Source organism: Schistocerca cancellata, chromosome 4, assembly GCF_023864275.1.
Source record: "Schistocerca cancellata isolate TAMUIC-IGC-003103 chromosome 4, iqSchCanc2.1, whole genome shotgun sequence".
Classification (NCBI taxonomy): Eukaryota; Metazoa; Arthropoda; class Insecta; order Orthoptera; family Acrididae; genus Schistocerca; species Schistocerca cancellata.
The window spans coordinates 881023252-881039284 of record NC_064629.1 but is presented as its reverse complement, the minus strand read 5'-3'; the positions used below and the strand labels follow the sequence as shown (position 1 = coordinate 881039284).

The 16033-nt window shown below is 45.0% G+C and overlaps 1 protein-coding gene across 1 annotated transcript in view; it reads left to right on the top strand.

The window, feature by feature from the left end:
• Window positions 1-16033, top strand: part of LOC126185038 (dihydropyrimidine dehydrogenase [NADP(+)]) — a 330209-nt gene that overhangs the window by 184634 nt on the left and 129542 nt on the right. Inside the window, exons 9-11 of the mRNA XM_049927785.1 lie at window positions 9170-9380; window positions 12211-12395; window positions 12812-13027. Of these exons, the coding sequence (XP_049783742.1) occupies window positions 9170-9380; window positions 12211-12395; window positions 12812-13027 (612 nt within the window). The remainder of the gene's footprint in view (window positions 1-9169; window positions 9381-12210; window positions 12396-12811; window positions 13028-16033) is intronic.

Sequence of the window (16033 nt, the reverse complement as noted above, 5' to 3'; positions counted from 1 at the left end):
TCCATAAGTAATGCGACAAAATTCATAAAAAATCATTTATTGAATATATTTGTTCACATAATCAAAAATTTTCAAAATAGCGCCATCTTGCGTCGATACACTTCTGGAGGCGGTGTTTCCATGTTTGGTAGGCATCATGGAATGCCTTTTCCGGAATGTCCTTTAGAGCTGATGTAACATGCGCTTGGATGCTTTCAATTGTGTCCCAATGTTTTCCTTTCATGACTCCTTTTAACAGACGAAACAAAAAGAAGTCAGCGGGAGCCAGGTCAGAACTGTAAGGACGCTGGGGAACCAATGGGGTCTTGGTCTTGGTCAGGAAGTCGTTCACAATGAAGGCGATGTGACCCTGCGCGTTGTCGTGGTGAACTTTCTACGTGGCCTTGATGTCGCTTCGGCAGCGCGAGACCTTCGTTTTCAGTCTTTTGAGCACTTCCAAGTAGAAGTCCCGGTAGGTACGAATTCGTGGTGGACAATGTCTCTGACGTCAAAGAAGTCAATGAGCATGGTTTTGATCCTGGACTTGCTCATGCGTGCCTTCTTGGGACGGGGCGAAGATGGGGTGTGCCACTCTGAACTCTGCCTTTTTGTCTCACGAGTCATCACCGGTGATAACTGAGTTAAAAAAAATGGTCATTTTCACACATTTCCAACATTTCTCGGCACCGAAGCACTCGCATGTGCTTGTGTTCGTCGTTCAACACTTTTGGGACGAGTTTGGCACACACCTTTCTCATGTTCAAATCTTCGGTCACAATGCGGAAAACGGTTGTTTTTGACATGTTTAGAGTTTGTGCTATCAATTGAAGGCTCAGCCGTCTGTCACAGTTCAAACAATCGCGCATGCGCGTCACATTTTCGTCGACTCCTGCGGTTGATGGCCGTCCACTGCGAGGTCCGTCGGTGATCTCCTCTCGGCCCTCCATGAACGACTTGTGCCATCGGAAAACTTGTGATTTGGACAAGCAATCATTCCCAAAGGCATGCTGGAGTAATGGAAACGTTTCGGTGGCGGACTTCCCAAGTTTAATGCAAAATTTGATAGCGCACCGTTGCTCTACAGAATGATCCATTGTGCCGTCTTACATAAACTCAAAACGGGGTTGACGGAAACGCACGTCTTGACTCTCCTGCAGCTCGCAACCGAATGAGCGTTTTGAAGCTAACACCCCCTCCACTTAGCCCAGCCGGTTACAACACTCTGTGGTGTACCGTTGCGTCAGAAAAAAATTGGTCGAATTACTTATGGAACGCACTGTGTATGTTTGTTGTTGTCATGTTAAAAGACTGGAGTGTCCACTGCTTACTCATAATGAAGATGGAAAAAAAGGGCAACACTTGGTCACCGAGAATGTTGAAATAAGCATCCTCGTTCACGGTTATGGTAACTCGGATAAATGGGCCTAAGTCACGGAACGAAAAACTCCTCCAAAACACCATAGAGCCACCATTAGCCTGACCTACAAACTGAGACATCTCACTGCATCATTCTTGCACTCGACGCCTTGCATGATTTGAAAAAAGGCTAATTAGGATCATATTACACTCCTCCAGCAAATTGCTATCCACTTTCTGCGTTGATTGTTCCATTGAAGAATTGCAGCTTTATGTGCTGCTACGATCAGTGGTCATTTGTTAGGTATGTGACACCAGCTGTCCACTGCGTGCTGGTCCCTCTGCAGTGTTCGCTTGGGAATTAATTAGCTGGCCCTGTATTCACCGAGAGCGGCAATTCCTGTCGGTTTTGAAACCGATTGTCATTGATAAGCTTGGCACTCTTCTTAGTTCCTGTCGGCTAGAATATTTTTATGATCACTGTCCTCACACTGTGTACATGGCTGTGAGTGGTACACCACTATTTGTGGATATATTGGACAGTCTGCGATGATACACCAATAATTCGGGCAGCTTCAACCACGGCGTGATCATGGGCACGTTCATATATGGTAGTTCCTTTCTGCCTTTATCTTACGTCTCTACGTCGACCCATCTTGCACTGACTCCTTACAGTCGACTGGCACATATGCACCACTTCACTACCATGACTTGACATCAGCGGTGAAGCGTCACATTCTGGCCTGGTACCACTTTTGAATTACCTGCAGCGTTCCAAAGCCATCCATCTGCTCTTTTAAGGGGGCAACTAATATTTTGTCCGTTGAGCTGGCAGTCATGAGCTGCTGAATTGGAGAACAAATACCTAGTATCGTGAAGGGATTGTCTCTCACTTTCACCAGACGCTGGTGGTGACTATTCTTGTTTTGGATTCCAAGAGACACCGAAATTTTGGTCAGCCGTGCTGATCTGTAACCGCACAAATGCCGGGCCAAAGTTGCTGAGTGGTTCTAAATCCGTACATGCCCTCCCAGATGTGTTCAGTAGGAATGAGTTCAAGTGATCTGGAGTGCCACACAAGCAACCTCAATAAGCGGAAAGCGCATCAAAGCATTCTTCCTGTGGCAAAAGTATCAGGGAACTCATTTCAACTCACGTAAACATTCTCCACGCGAGAAGAAGTCCGTCACTTTCCTTAACAATGCACTGTTGGGCAACTAGATATATCACCTCTTGTGGTCTTCAATGAACTTCCATTCGTCTGCGTGTATCGCGGATCATCAGTCTAGACGATGAAACTTCCTGGCAGATTAAAACTGTGTGCCCGACCGAGACTCGAACTCGGGACCTTTGCCTTTCGCGAGCAAGTGCTCTACCATCTGAGCTACCGAAGAACGACTCACGCCCGGTCTCACAGCAGCACTTCTGCCAGTATCTCGTCTCCTACCTTCCAAACTTTACAGAAGCTCTCCTGCGAACCTTGGAGAACTAGCACTCCTGAAAGAAAGGATACTGCGGAGACATGGCTTAGCCACAGCCTGGGGATGTTTCCAGAATGAGATTTTCACTTTGCAGCGGAGTGTGCGCTGATATGAAACTTCCTGGCAGATTAAAACTGTGTGCCCGACCGAGACTCGAACTCGGGACCTTTGCCTTTCGCAGGCAGCTTAAGCTGTGAGACCGGGCGTGAGTCGTGCTTCGGTAGCTCAGATGGTAGAGCACTTGCCCGCGAAAGGCAAAGGTCCCGAGTTCGAGTCTCGCTGCAGAGTGAAAATCTCATTCCAGTCTAGACGATGGTTTCCCCAGGTCCGAGAGCCCAGTGGCGGTATTCTAAGTCATGCTAGTCTCTACGGTCTGCAACGTGTTGTAAGCGGAGGTGTCTCATACCTAGTAGATGGTTCGGGATGAAAATTATACGCACCACTTTATGTTGACCAACAACAACATGTGTAGTGACTGTTTCCACTGAAGTCCGTGTATTCGCTGTTATAACCCGAGATATTCGAAGACGATACACATCATGTACAAAGCCTGGCGACATCTCAGTCACGAACCATGCCGAACCACAATGGTGTGCAAAACTTAAGGACGAAAGTAAATTTCGAATCATGTGTCAATGCCAAGCAACACAGCTCAATGAAACTTGAATCGTACGTAGAACTAGCTGCTACCGTATAGTATAGTAAAGAAGGTAAATGAAAGAAATATGCAGAGGGACGAACAGAAATGACACTTTTACTCAAAGACAATAATTACATACACGATTTACGGTCGCCCCCTGCACATTTCAGAAAGCGGAACTTGGTTGTCCACCACGGACGGTATCGCATGCTCAGCAACGTGCTCCCATCCTGGCCACAAGTCTGGTAAGTTCTTATGGTAGGACGTTCCGTTACTCCACCAGCGCGATTGACAACTGTTGGATGGTCGTTGGTGAATGTGGACGTGCTGGAATACGCCTCTCCAACGCATCCCACACGTGATTGACGGACTTTAAGTCGTGGGCACGAATATCCTCTCGTTCCAGGAATCCCTCCATCTGCTCTGCTCGATGCGGCAGCGCACGGTCGTCCATAAACCTGAAGTCAGGCCCAAATGCTGCCCTGAAAAGACGGCCATGGGGAAAGAGTACAGTTTCACAGTAAAATTGACCGTTGAGTGTATCGTGTTCAAAGATCTGGAGGTCAGTAGGTCCATGCAAAATTATTTCACACCGTAACAAATGGACTACTAAAACGACCACGCTCGATAATGTTTCTGAGGGCATAACGTGTTCCCACCTCTGGTCATACACTCCTGGAAATTGAAATAAGAACACCGTGAATTCATTGTCCCAGGAAGGGGAAACTTTATTGACACATTCCTGGGGTCAGATACATCACATGATCACACTGACAGAACCACAGGCACATAGACACAGGCAACAGAGCATGCACAATGTCGGCACTAGTACAGTGTATATCCACCTTTCGCAGCAATGCAGGCTGCTATTCTCCCATGGAGACGATCGTAGAGATGCTGGATGTAGTCCTGTGGAACGGCTTGCCATGCCATTTCCACCTGGCGTCTCAGTTGGACCAGCGTTCGTGCTGGACGTGCAGACCGCGTGAGACGACGCTTCATCCAGTCCCAAACATGCTCAATGGGGGACAGATCCGGAGGTCTTGCTGGCCAGGGTAGTTGACTTACACCTTCTAGAGCACGTTGGGTGGCACGGGATACACGCGGACGTGCATTGTCCTGTTGGAACAGCAAGTTCCCTTGCCGGTCTAGGAATGGTAGAACGATAGGTTCGATGACGGTTTGGATGTACCGTGCACTATTCAGTGTCCCCTCGACGATCACCAGTGGTGTACGGCCAGTGTAGGAGATCGCTCCCCACACCATGATGCCGGGTGTTGGCCCTGTGTGCCTCGGTCGTATGCAGTCCTGATTGTGGCGCTCACCTACACGGCGCCAAACACGCATACGACCATCATTGGCACCAAGGCAGAAGCGACTCTCATCGCTGAAGACGACACGTCTCCATTCGTCCCTCCATTCACGCCTGTCGCGACACCACTGGAGGCGGGCTGCACGATGTTGGGGCGTGAGCGGAAGACGGCCTAACGGTGTGCGGGACCGTAGCCCAGCTTCATGGAGACGATTGCGAATGGTCCTCGCCGATACCCCAGGAGCAACAGTGTCCCTAATTTGCTGGGAAGTGGCGGTGCGGTCCCCTACGGCAGTGCGTACGATCCTACGGTGTTGGCGTGCATCCGTGCGTCGCTGCGGTCCGGTCCCTATGTCGACGGGCACGTGCACCTTCCGCCGACCACTGGCGACAACATCGATGTACTGTGGAGACCTCACGCTCCACGTGTTGAGCAATTCGGCGGTACGTCCACCCGGCCTCCCGCATGCCCACTATACGCCCTCGCTCAAAGTCCGTCAACTGCACATACGGTTCACGTCCACGCTGTCGCGGCATGCTACCAGTGTTAAAGACTGCGATGGAGCTCCGTATGCCACGGCAAACTGGCTGACACTGACGGCGGCGGTGCACAAATGCTGCGCAGCTAGCGCCATTCGACGGCCAACACCGCGGTTCCTGGTGTGTCCGCTGTGCCGTGCGTGTGATCATTGCTTGTACAGCCCTCTCGCAGTGTCCGGAGCAAGTATGGTGGGTCTGACACACCGGTGTCAATGTGTTCTTTTTTCCATTTCCAGGAGTGTATAAGGATACGCCCAGTACTGCCGAACATGATCATTTGTCCGTTGAGCTGACAGTCATGAGCAGCTGAATTAGAGAAAAGATGTCGCGTGGAGAAACTGTAGGAACTGCTCCCTCTTTCACCCAAATTAGGGTAGCAGCAATTCTTGTTCTGGGCTCCAAGGGGCACCGAAATCGTTGACCAGTCATCCTGATCCAGAACTGGTCAAATTCCGCGAAAAATGTGCACAGTGTTTCATAGCCCTCTCTGACAATGAGATGTAGTGTAGTGTCAATGGCGCACCAGATCAGTTTATCCAAAAACTCGGGAACAATTATTTATAATGTTTCCGGAAGAATGAAAACAACTGTAAAGAGTGAATATCTTTCTGGTTGGGGAGAATCATTCGTAGCGTTCCACGAGATTGAATATTAGAGCCACTGCAGTTTCTCATATATGCACATGACCTTCCATTTATACAAATTAAGCGGAGTCATTTCTTTCTGTGGATGACAGAAGCATTACATTCAATCTCAATAGCTTGCAGCAGTATAGGAGATTGTATATAATGTGTTAAATGAATGACAAATTTGTTGTATGCAAATGGTCTCTCTATTAATCATAAACAAATAAATACATACTCAATTCAGCACACCAAAGGGTGCAACACCAATGATAAATTTAGAATATGGGGGAGATTTAGTATGTAAATAAAATCTTCAAAATATTCAGTTGGAAACTATTGTTGAGAATTTAAATCGATGGAAATACTGGAGATCTTCTTAAACAACCTGACTCAATTTTTAATGCAATTCGTGTCATTGCAAGCCTTGGAGGGAAATAAATCAGTAAGTTAGTTAACGTTCTTAGATTATTTTCAATCATCTGAAATTATGTGCTATGATATCTCATAATTAAGAACAAAACTGTTATTACCCAAAACTGAACCATAATAATAATAATACGTGGTGATCACCCACAATCATTTTGTAGACAAGTCTCCAAATCAAATGGCTCTAAGCACTACGGGACTTAACATCTGAGGTCATCAGTCCCCTAGACTTAGCACTACTTAAATCTACCTAACCTAAGGACATCACACAAATCCATGCCCGAGGCAGGATTCGAAACCTGCGACCGTAGCAGCAGCGCGGTTCTGGATTGAAGCGCCTAGAACCGCTCGGCCACAGTGGCCGGCTACAAGTCTCCAGGGAGATAAAAATTTGCCAGCAGCAATGTGGTGCATACATTCTCTGATGAAATTTGTAATAAATAATCCATTGGACCTCAGAAGAAGTAACGGCATCCATAATGGCGATAGCAGAAGAAAAATGACTTTTATTTTCGCTCAATAGGGGGAAATAAAACTTACCACTTATTCAGTGATATTATAGGCCCTACAGAAAGCAAAGCTAAATCTGAAAGTGAGCTGAAAAAGTTTTTCTGAGTAACATCTTCTGTCACACAAAATTATTTTCATTTAGAAACTTTAAGTTCATTTGGTGTCAAAGTATTAAACATTTACTTATCTTATTAAATGAAGTGTTATCTTCTTTTACATAACCTTATATGTAATTAGTCAGCATGCAGTCATATTTAAATTCAAGTTAAATTAATAACCTGTAAATAGACTCGTTCCATGTTGTTACGACAGATCGCCCATGTGAGTAAACTAACTTAATGTGTGTGTGAAGACATTTGGCCTTATTGTGTACCTGACAAGGAGGTGGCCTGCAGCGGCATAAATGCAAGTAAAGTCGTCCACCTTTATTGCCTGGGAAACCAGAATGTTCACCTGCGAAACTCTACAAATTTGGTTACTCTACTCGTTGGCGTCTCCCTTCCATGAGATGTAAGTGACGAGTCCTAAGTATAGTAGCTCAGAGTTCATGACTGCGAGTTCATCTTGATTACAGTGCAGCCGTTTGAAATGCAAAGCGTATGGGGCAGTACAAGTGAATCTCTTCCTGTAGTAAGTAACAAGTCCAGTGGGTCATTGTCAAACAATGCACATAAGCAGAAGCACATATAAACTCGCTCATAGAGAAAGCGAGTAGATGCTTTTGATTTATTTGGAGATTTATGGATTACAACTGCAAAGAAGGACGCATGAAGAGCACTCGTGCGACGTAGTCTTGAGTGTTACTGGGTTGTATGGAGTCCTAATGAAACCAGCGTTAAAACGAGTTGGAGAGAATATGAAATAATTTAGTGGCAGGCTTCGATTCTTTGCTACGATCCTGAAAAACTGCAGCTAGTATTCGAGGAAGATTGCCTGTGAAAAGCGACTCAGTTCCCCTAAGCGAGGTTCGCATCATTTTGTACTAACAGAAGATCTGCCAACTTTATTTACAAAGGGCAGTCAAATGAAAACGAGACAGATGAAAAAAGTAAGTAAACTATTTATTATTTCAACAGCAATCGCTACACTGTTTATACATTTATCCCACTATGAGACAAGATGGTCGACGCCGTAATGGAAAAATGTTTGCAGTTGCCTGAAGAATAATGATTGTACCCACGTATACACCTCTTTGTCCGAGGTCTGTCTCCAGGACTTCAAAAATATGAAAATCGCAAGGTGAGAAATAAGAGCTGTATGGAGGATGTGTAAGATTGTAGCCTCGGTAAGGCCCGTCCAAACGGTGTCAAGGTTGTGTTGAGTACGCTGCAGAAGTTTCACAGGGTCGCCCTTACACCTTAGGCGCAGCCCTGATTACAATGATAGTTCCGTAGGCAAGCATGAGCATTTTACCATGGTCAAACCATCTTGTCTCACAGTGGAATAAATTTATTAACAATTATGGCGAATACTTTTGAAATGCCGGTCGCTGTGGCCAAGCGGTTCTAGGCGCTTCAGTCCGGAACCGCGCTGCTGCTACGGTCGCAGGTTCGAATCCTGGCTTGGACATGGATGTGTGTGATGTCTAGGGGACTGATTTTAAGTCCCATAGTGCTTAGAGCCATTTGAACCATTTTTTTAACTTTTGAAATAATAACAAAAATAGCTCTGAGCACTGTGGGACTTAACATCTGTGGTCATCAGTCCCCTAGAACTTAGAACTACTTAAACCTAACTAACCTAAGGACATTACACACACCCATGCCCGAGGCAGGATCGAACCTGCGACCGTAGCAGTCGCGCTGTTCCGGACTGAGCGCCTAGAACCGCGAGACCACCGCGGCCGGCGAAATAATAACAGTTTACTTAATGTTTCCATCTGTCTCGTTTTCATTTGAAGGTCCCTTGTAAACTCGATAACTATAATGGACACGTGCGTTTGACTTTCAGAAGTCTGGTTAGAGAAGCACTATTTAGGGAGACGCTCGAAGTGGGATAGCCATTATCTTACGAAAACCTCACATTTCAAGAACCGTATTTCAGCGAGCATCCTATAAACACCCATCTTTTTCCTACATGTTACTCCCTTAGGGACAGTGAAGAGAACGTAACATCAATGACGATTCTTGGTGATTTTGATTTTCATGTTTCATTCCGTATTGGAATGGGAAGTCATGTTGCTAGAATGTAAAGTAGCTTCTTCAGAGCCCTACAGGGATTTGTAAATGTGGGAAAAGGGTGAACTAAATGTGATGTAAAGTGTTTACTGAAGCTACAGTGGCTTTTCATTCTTCTGCAGGTGGACCTGGCCAGAGAAGAGAAGTGTGAGTTCATCCCTTTTCATTCACCGAAGAGGGTGATAGTCAAAGGTGGCAACATCGTCGGTATAGAATTCTGCAGAACTGAGCAGGGAGAAGACGGCACGTGGATAGAGGATGAAGACCAAATCATAAAACTCAAGACCAATTTTATAATTTCGGCCTTTGGCTCAGGTCTCTATGACGAAGACGGTAAGTTGTTACATTAATTTTCTTTTTTTTCTGCTATGTCTCTTGAAATCAAAGTTATCATGAAATTTCCTGAGTTTTTAGATTCAAACTACTCTTTTTTAAGTAAGTTCACTACATTGTTTTTAATAGACTGGTGACGAAAGTACAATTGCATATCAATAAGTAAATGTTACTGTTTTTTTTCATGACTAGATTATGATAACTGAAATACGACATTGGTGTTTTCCTGATTCTTGGATCCACAGCCATCAAACATCGACTATAAGAAGTCATGGTATCACTGAGACTGTATATCATCTGAATCAGATTCTTTCTTCACCACTTTTGGCCAGTTATTTTGAAGTCAGTCATTAGTGGTGCATAAACAATTTTATTCAGTTAATATATACTTAAGAGCCAAAGAAACTGGTAAACCTGCCTAATACTGTGTAAGGGCCCCGCCAGCACGCAGAAGTGGCATGGACTCGACTGAAGTAGTTCAAATGGTTCAAATGGCTCTGAGCACTATGGGACTTCACATCTGAGGTCATCAGTCCCCTAGAACTTAGAACTACTTAAAGCTAACTAACCTAAGGACGTCACACACATACATGATCGATGCAGGATTCGAACCTGCGACCGCAGCGGGCGCGCGCTTCCAGACTGAAGCGCCTAGAACCGCTCGGCCACAGCGGCCGGCTCTGAAGTAGTGCTGGAGGGAACTGACACCATGAATCCTGCAGGGCTGTCCATAAGCTGAACAACACGCTGCAAGGCATCCCTGATACGCTCAATAATGTCCATGTCTGGGCAGTTTGGTGGCCAGTTGGAGTGTTTAAACTCAGAATAGTGTTCCTGGAGCCACTCTGTAGCAATTCTTGAGGTGTTGGGTCTCGCATTGTCCTGCTGGAATTGCGCAAGTCCGTTCCGTTGAGCGACATTATTATTCTTTTAATTAATTTATATGACCATATGGGGTGCTTCCTTTCTCTGTGGGTCACCAGAGATCGGAATTAGGCATCATAGGGGTATGAACGCATATAACCAGAATCTTGAAACAAGTAAAATGCAATAAAAAATGAGGATGGGGTAGACGAGGCAGAAAAATCACATATTGCGTGGGATTGTTTAAACAAATTCCTCCGTGTTGCGTCACCAGGAACAAAAACTGGAAAAGTATATAAAAGTAAATACTAGCCCTGAGTACTAAGGCCGCACACGACCCATAGCGCTGGCGCGGTATGAAACAGACATGTGATCGATGAACTATTTAAACTGGACAAGCGGGAAGTAACTGCAGAGAGGAGACGGAACCATCACAACATTAAGAGGGAAGAGGACTTGTACACTAAAAAAACCTAAAAAACAGACATTCAATGTATGTTTATCCCTTGTTCAGTGATGATCATTTGCACATGATTCTATATCCACTATCGATTTTGTTTCCATTTTGCAATATGAATTAAGTAAACACTACTAATGAGTAAGTGATGTTTAGTTGTAAAAAATTAGACGCCAAACCCTCGTTACGAGCTTTCTGTATGATATTCTCTGCCTATTATCATAGAATCTGTGCACCTGTAATGTCATTCAGGGATTGGGTTTTTAGCACACTAGTTCCTGTGTAGACGCTACTCAGTTGCTGTTTCACGATGAAGGACTGATGAGCTGAAATGCGGGAGGTAGTAAATAAAAATTTGTGCAACAAAACACAGTGTGTGTGCTTTTTATCCATGAAAGTGAAATTGTTGCACCACGAAGCTACAGAAGAAATCTCTAACACAATATTAAAAGATTTTATTCTTTCAGTATCCCAAAGGTAGCATTTCTTGCATATTCCTTGAGACGTGAAAAAATTTGTCATTCTTCATGTTTAAATGTCGAAATAATGAGAAGAAATGGACTCTAAAGTTAAATATAACAGCTAATTCCCATTTAAATACACAACAACTGCTGCAAAGTAACGTGCTACTAAAATAGCGTGAATATCTTTGGTTTATGTTATGAGCATAACATGGTGTCATAGGAGCAACGACGTACATGACATAATTTACTACTAAAAATCATCCATATAATACCTGAAAATGGCCTGAGGCCGAAATTGTACAATCGTACATGACATAAAGAGAATGACAACTGAAGGCATCAAGAAAGACTCTAAACAGTGGCCTTTAAACAAAATTAACGCTATGCCATACAAGATGTCCAGCCTGAGATACTGAGTAGAGCCTGTGCAAAGCACGGGTGGGTCACTAGTTTAATAATAAATGTGCACCGACCTATTTAACTTACGTCTTTACTAATATACAGAAAGAACGTCACTTCATACGTAAGTACAGGGTTACCATTCCACTAGTTAAAATGTAGTAACACTGAAATTTGACATTACATGTTGTAAGTCTGTAACTAAAAATTATTGTACAATACCCCTAGCACAAAAATCGAAGGTTTACTTGCAATACAGGTAAGTGGTGGCCTGGAAAGTGGGCAGTCTTTACCACTCACTGTACTCACAACAAACCAACTGATTCATTTAAAGTTTGGGTTAAATGAGAAACAACAGCCATTAAGTACTTTAGAAAATGCATTATTAACTGCCAGCTCTTAAAAATCCACACGTCTATCGGTTTTGGTCATAAACCATCATTATAGGACGTCTGCCCACAAGGTGAAAACAGACCAGGTGAAGGCATATTTCACTTCCTTATTGGCTCATATAACATCAAACTTATTGTGAAAAATCACATTTGCAGTAGTAACACAGTATCAAAGTGATTAATACCAAAGTGACGAAAAGCATGCTGGAACATAAATCCACGAAATAAGCAAAGAAAATCCTCTACAATTTCAGTGAAGAAGGCAATGTCTCCTCTGAAGTGGACAAAGTACGGGCTGCCAGAGGTGGATTACAGCACCATGGCCACCAGCGAGCCCGGAGTATTCTGCGGCGGAGACCTGTCGGGTGCCACCGAAACCACTGTGGAAGCCGTCAACGATGGCAAGACTGCTGCCTGGAGTATTCACAAGTATATACAGGTACAACAATACCACCTATCACAACTATACGCATACACGTACGACACTGTAGCCTGCCACATCCATCAGAAAATATAGGCACGACACTATCGCTGGCACATTCACAGGTACATACAGACGCAACACTGCTGGTTGCCACATCCACAAGCATGTATCTGCACAACACTGCTACCTTGCACATCCACATGCACAAAGGAACACCACTGTAGCCTGCAACATTCATCAGAACTTATAGGTACAACACTATGTCTGCCACGTCCACAAGTACATACAGGTACAACACTATCGCTACCACATCCACAAGTACGTACAGATACGACACTGCCAACTGCCACGTCCACAGCTACATACACCTACAACCTCGTCATCGACGGGACGTGAAACCACAATCTACCTTTGTAATGCGGCATCCACAGGAGCGGCGCGGTGCGGCGGTGCCAGGCGCGGCGGTGTTGCCGCGCTTCCACAGCGCCATCGACGACGTGGACGTGAGCGTGACGGTGTGCGGCCTGCGCTTCCAGAACCCGTTCGGGCTGGCGTCCGCGCCGCCCGCCACCACCAGCGCCATGATCCGCAGGGCCTTCCAGCAGGGCTGGGCCTTCGCCGTCACCAAAACCTTCTCCCTCGACAAGGTACTGCTCAACAGATTATACAGGGTGATTCAAAAAGAATACCACAACTTTAGGAATTTAAAACTCTGCAATGACAAAAGGCAGACCTAAGCACTATCTGTCGGCGAATTAAGGGAGCTATGAAGTTTCATTTAGTTGTACATTTGTTCGCTTGAGGCGCTGTTGACTAGGCGTCAGTGTCAGTTAATGCTAAGATGGCGACCGCTCAACAGAAAGCTTTTTGTGTTATTGAGTACGGCAGAAGTGAATCGACGAGAATCCGCGGGAAACAACTCAGTATGAACGTGACTCGCCTAAAGTGAACGTTTTCTGTGCCATTTCAGCCAATAAAGTTTTTGGTCCCTTTTTCTTCGAAGGTGCTACTGTAACTGGACTACAGTATCTGGAGATGTTAGAGAATTGGCTGTTCCCTCAGCTCGAACAAGAAGCACAACAATTCATATTTCAGCAGGATGGAGCGCCACCACATTGGCACTTATCTGTCCGCAACTACCTGAACGTCAACTACCCGAGGCGATGGATCGGCCGCCAGGCAGCCCGTGACAGAGCACTTCATCACTGGCCTCCAAGAAGCCCTGATCTTACCCCCCTGCGATTTTTTCTGATGGGGGTATGTTAAGGATATGGTGTTTCGGCCACCTCTCCCAGCCACCATTGATTATTTGAAACGAGAAATAACAGCAGCTATCCAAACTGTTACGCCTGATATGCTACAGAGAGTGTGGAACGAGTTGGAGTATCGGGTTGATATTGCTCGAGTGTCCGGAGGGGGCCATATTGAACATCTCTGAACTTGTTTTTGAGTGAAAAAAAACTTTTTTAAATACTCTTTGTAATGATGTATAACAAAAGGTTATATTATGTTTCTTTCATTAAATACACATTTTTAAAGTTGTGGTATTCTTTTTGAATCACCCTGTACTAACATCCACACAGTGTGGTGCAGCGGCCACATTTTTCTTCCAAAAATGCCGGAACTACCGTGTGGATTGGTCCACGTAAATCGTGAATTGTGATTAAGCTAGTATTGTGTCGTTCCTCACACAGAAATTGTGCCAATTCCGTGGGATAGGAAGGAGTATTGTAATAGGCCCTTAGAAGATATGTTTTATAGTATCTAGACTGCCTGTTCCTTGGGACAATGAACGGCTTCATTCTGAGCATAGAGAGTGATGTGTTGAGGTCTACTCTGGAGGTCAGTAAAGTACCATTAAGGCTCATTTACAATGGAGTCACGTCAGTGTACGGAAAATGTGGTGTCACCGCCAGACATCACACTTGCTAGGTGGTAGTCTTTAAATCGGCCGCGGTCCGTTAGTATACGTCGGACCCGCGTGTGGCCACTAACAGCGATTGCAGACCGAGCGCCGCCACACGGCAGGTCTAGTCTAGAGAGACTCTCTAGCACTCGCCCCAGTTATACAGCCGACTTTGCTAGCGATGGTTCACTGCCTACATACGCTCTCATTTGCAGAGACCAGTTTAGCATAGCCTTCAGCTACGTCATTTGCTACGACCTAGCAAGGCGCCATATTCAGTTACCATGTCTTCTGAACAGATAATATTGTGACTCATGTACCTTCAAGAGCGACGTTCATCATTAATGGATTAAAGTTAAGTATCAAACTAATTACGTCCGCTTTCTGAATTCTAATTCCTTGTCGTGTTCCAGACCTCACGTCAGTATAGTCCTTCCCTCCTCACGCCAGCCTGCGTGAGCTAAAACGCGTGCATTTTGGCCTCCTCTAGTAACATGGTGTTGGCTCTTCTGCCAACACAACAGAAAACAGTGATGTGTTCACACTAAACGTCTATGCTTTGTGACGACCAACTGCCCTTCACTGAACTCGTTTTATAAAAAGCCGGAATATTGTTTCAGCTTTTAGGAGCTTGCTATTGTAGTAGAATCAGTTAGTGGACAAAGAAAAATCGGGAATGGATGTCCTTAAGAAAGGCCGTAGGGCGAATTCAGCACACTGGTAAAAGACTAAGAAAAGAACTCTAAAAACATTTCCAAACATTAACATTTACCTAATCCAAAAGTTTTATTCTAACAAACAGTACATAAATACTCAGTAGGCAGTACATACTGCCTGTTTGCTTTATCTGTGCCCCTTTTTCTGTTTTCGATCATTCGTTGTTGTACTCATCAGACTGAAGACTGGTTTAATGCAACTCTGCCCGCTAATCTACAGGGTGTTTCAAAAATGACCGGTATATTTGAAACGGCAATAAAAACTAAACGAGCAGCGATAGAAATACACCGTTTGTTGCAATATGCTTGGGACAACAGTACATTTTCAGGCGGACAAACTTTCGAAATTACAGTAGTTACAATTTTCAACAACAGATGGCGCTGCAAGTGATGTGAAAGTTATAGAAGACAACGCAGTCTGTGGGTGCGCCATTCTGTACGTCGTCTTTCTGCTGTAAGCGTGTGCTGTTCACAACGTGCAAGTGTGCTGTAGACAACATGGTTTATTCCTTAGAACAGAGGATTTTTCTGGTGTTGGAATTCCACCGCCTAGAACACAGTGTTGTTGCAACAAGACAAAGTTTTCAACGGAGGTTTAATGTAACCAAAGGACCGAAAAGAGATACAATAAAGGATCTGTTTGAAAAATTTCAACGGACTGGGAACATGACGAATGAACGTGCTGGAAAGGTAGGGCGACCACGTACGGCAACCACAGAGGGCAACGTGCAGCTAGTGCAGCAGGTGATCCAACAGCGGCCTCGGGTTTCCGTTCGCCGTGTTGCAGCTGCGGTCCAAATGACGCCAACGTCCACGTATCGTCTCATGCGCCAGAGTTTACACCTCTATCCATACAAAATTCAAACGCGGCAACCCCTCAGCGCCGCTACCATTGCTGCACGAGAGACATTCGTTAACGATATAGTGCACAGGATTGATGACGGCGATATGCAGCATTTGGTTTACTGACGAAGCTTATTTTTACCTGGACGGCTTCGTCAATAAACAGAACTGGCGCATATGGGGAACCG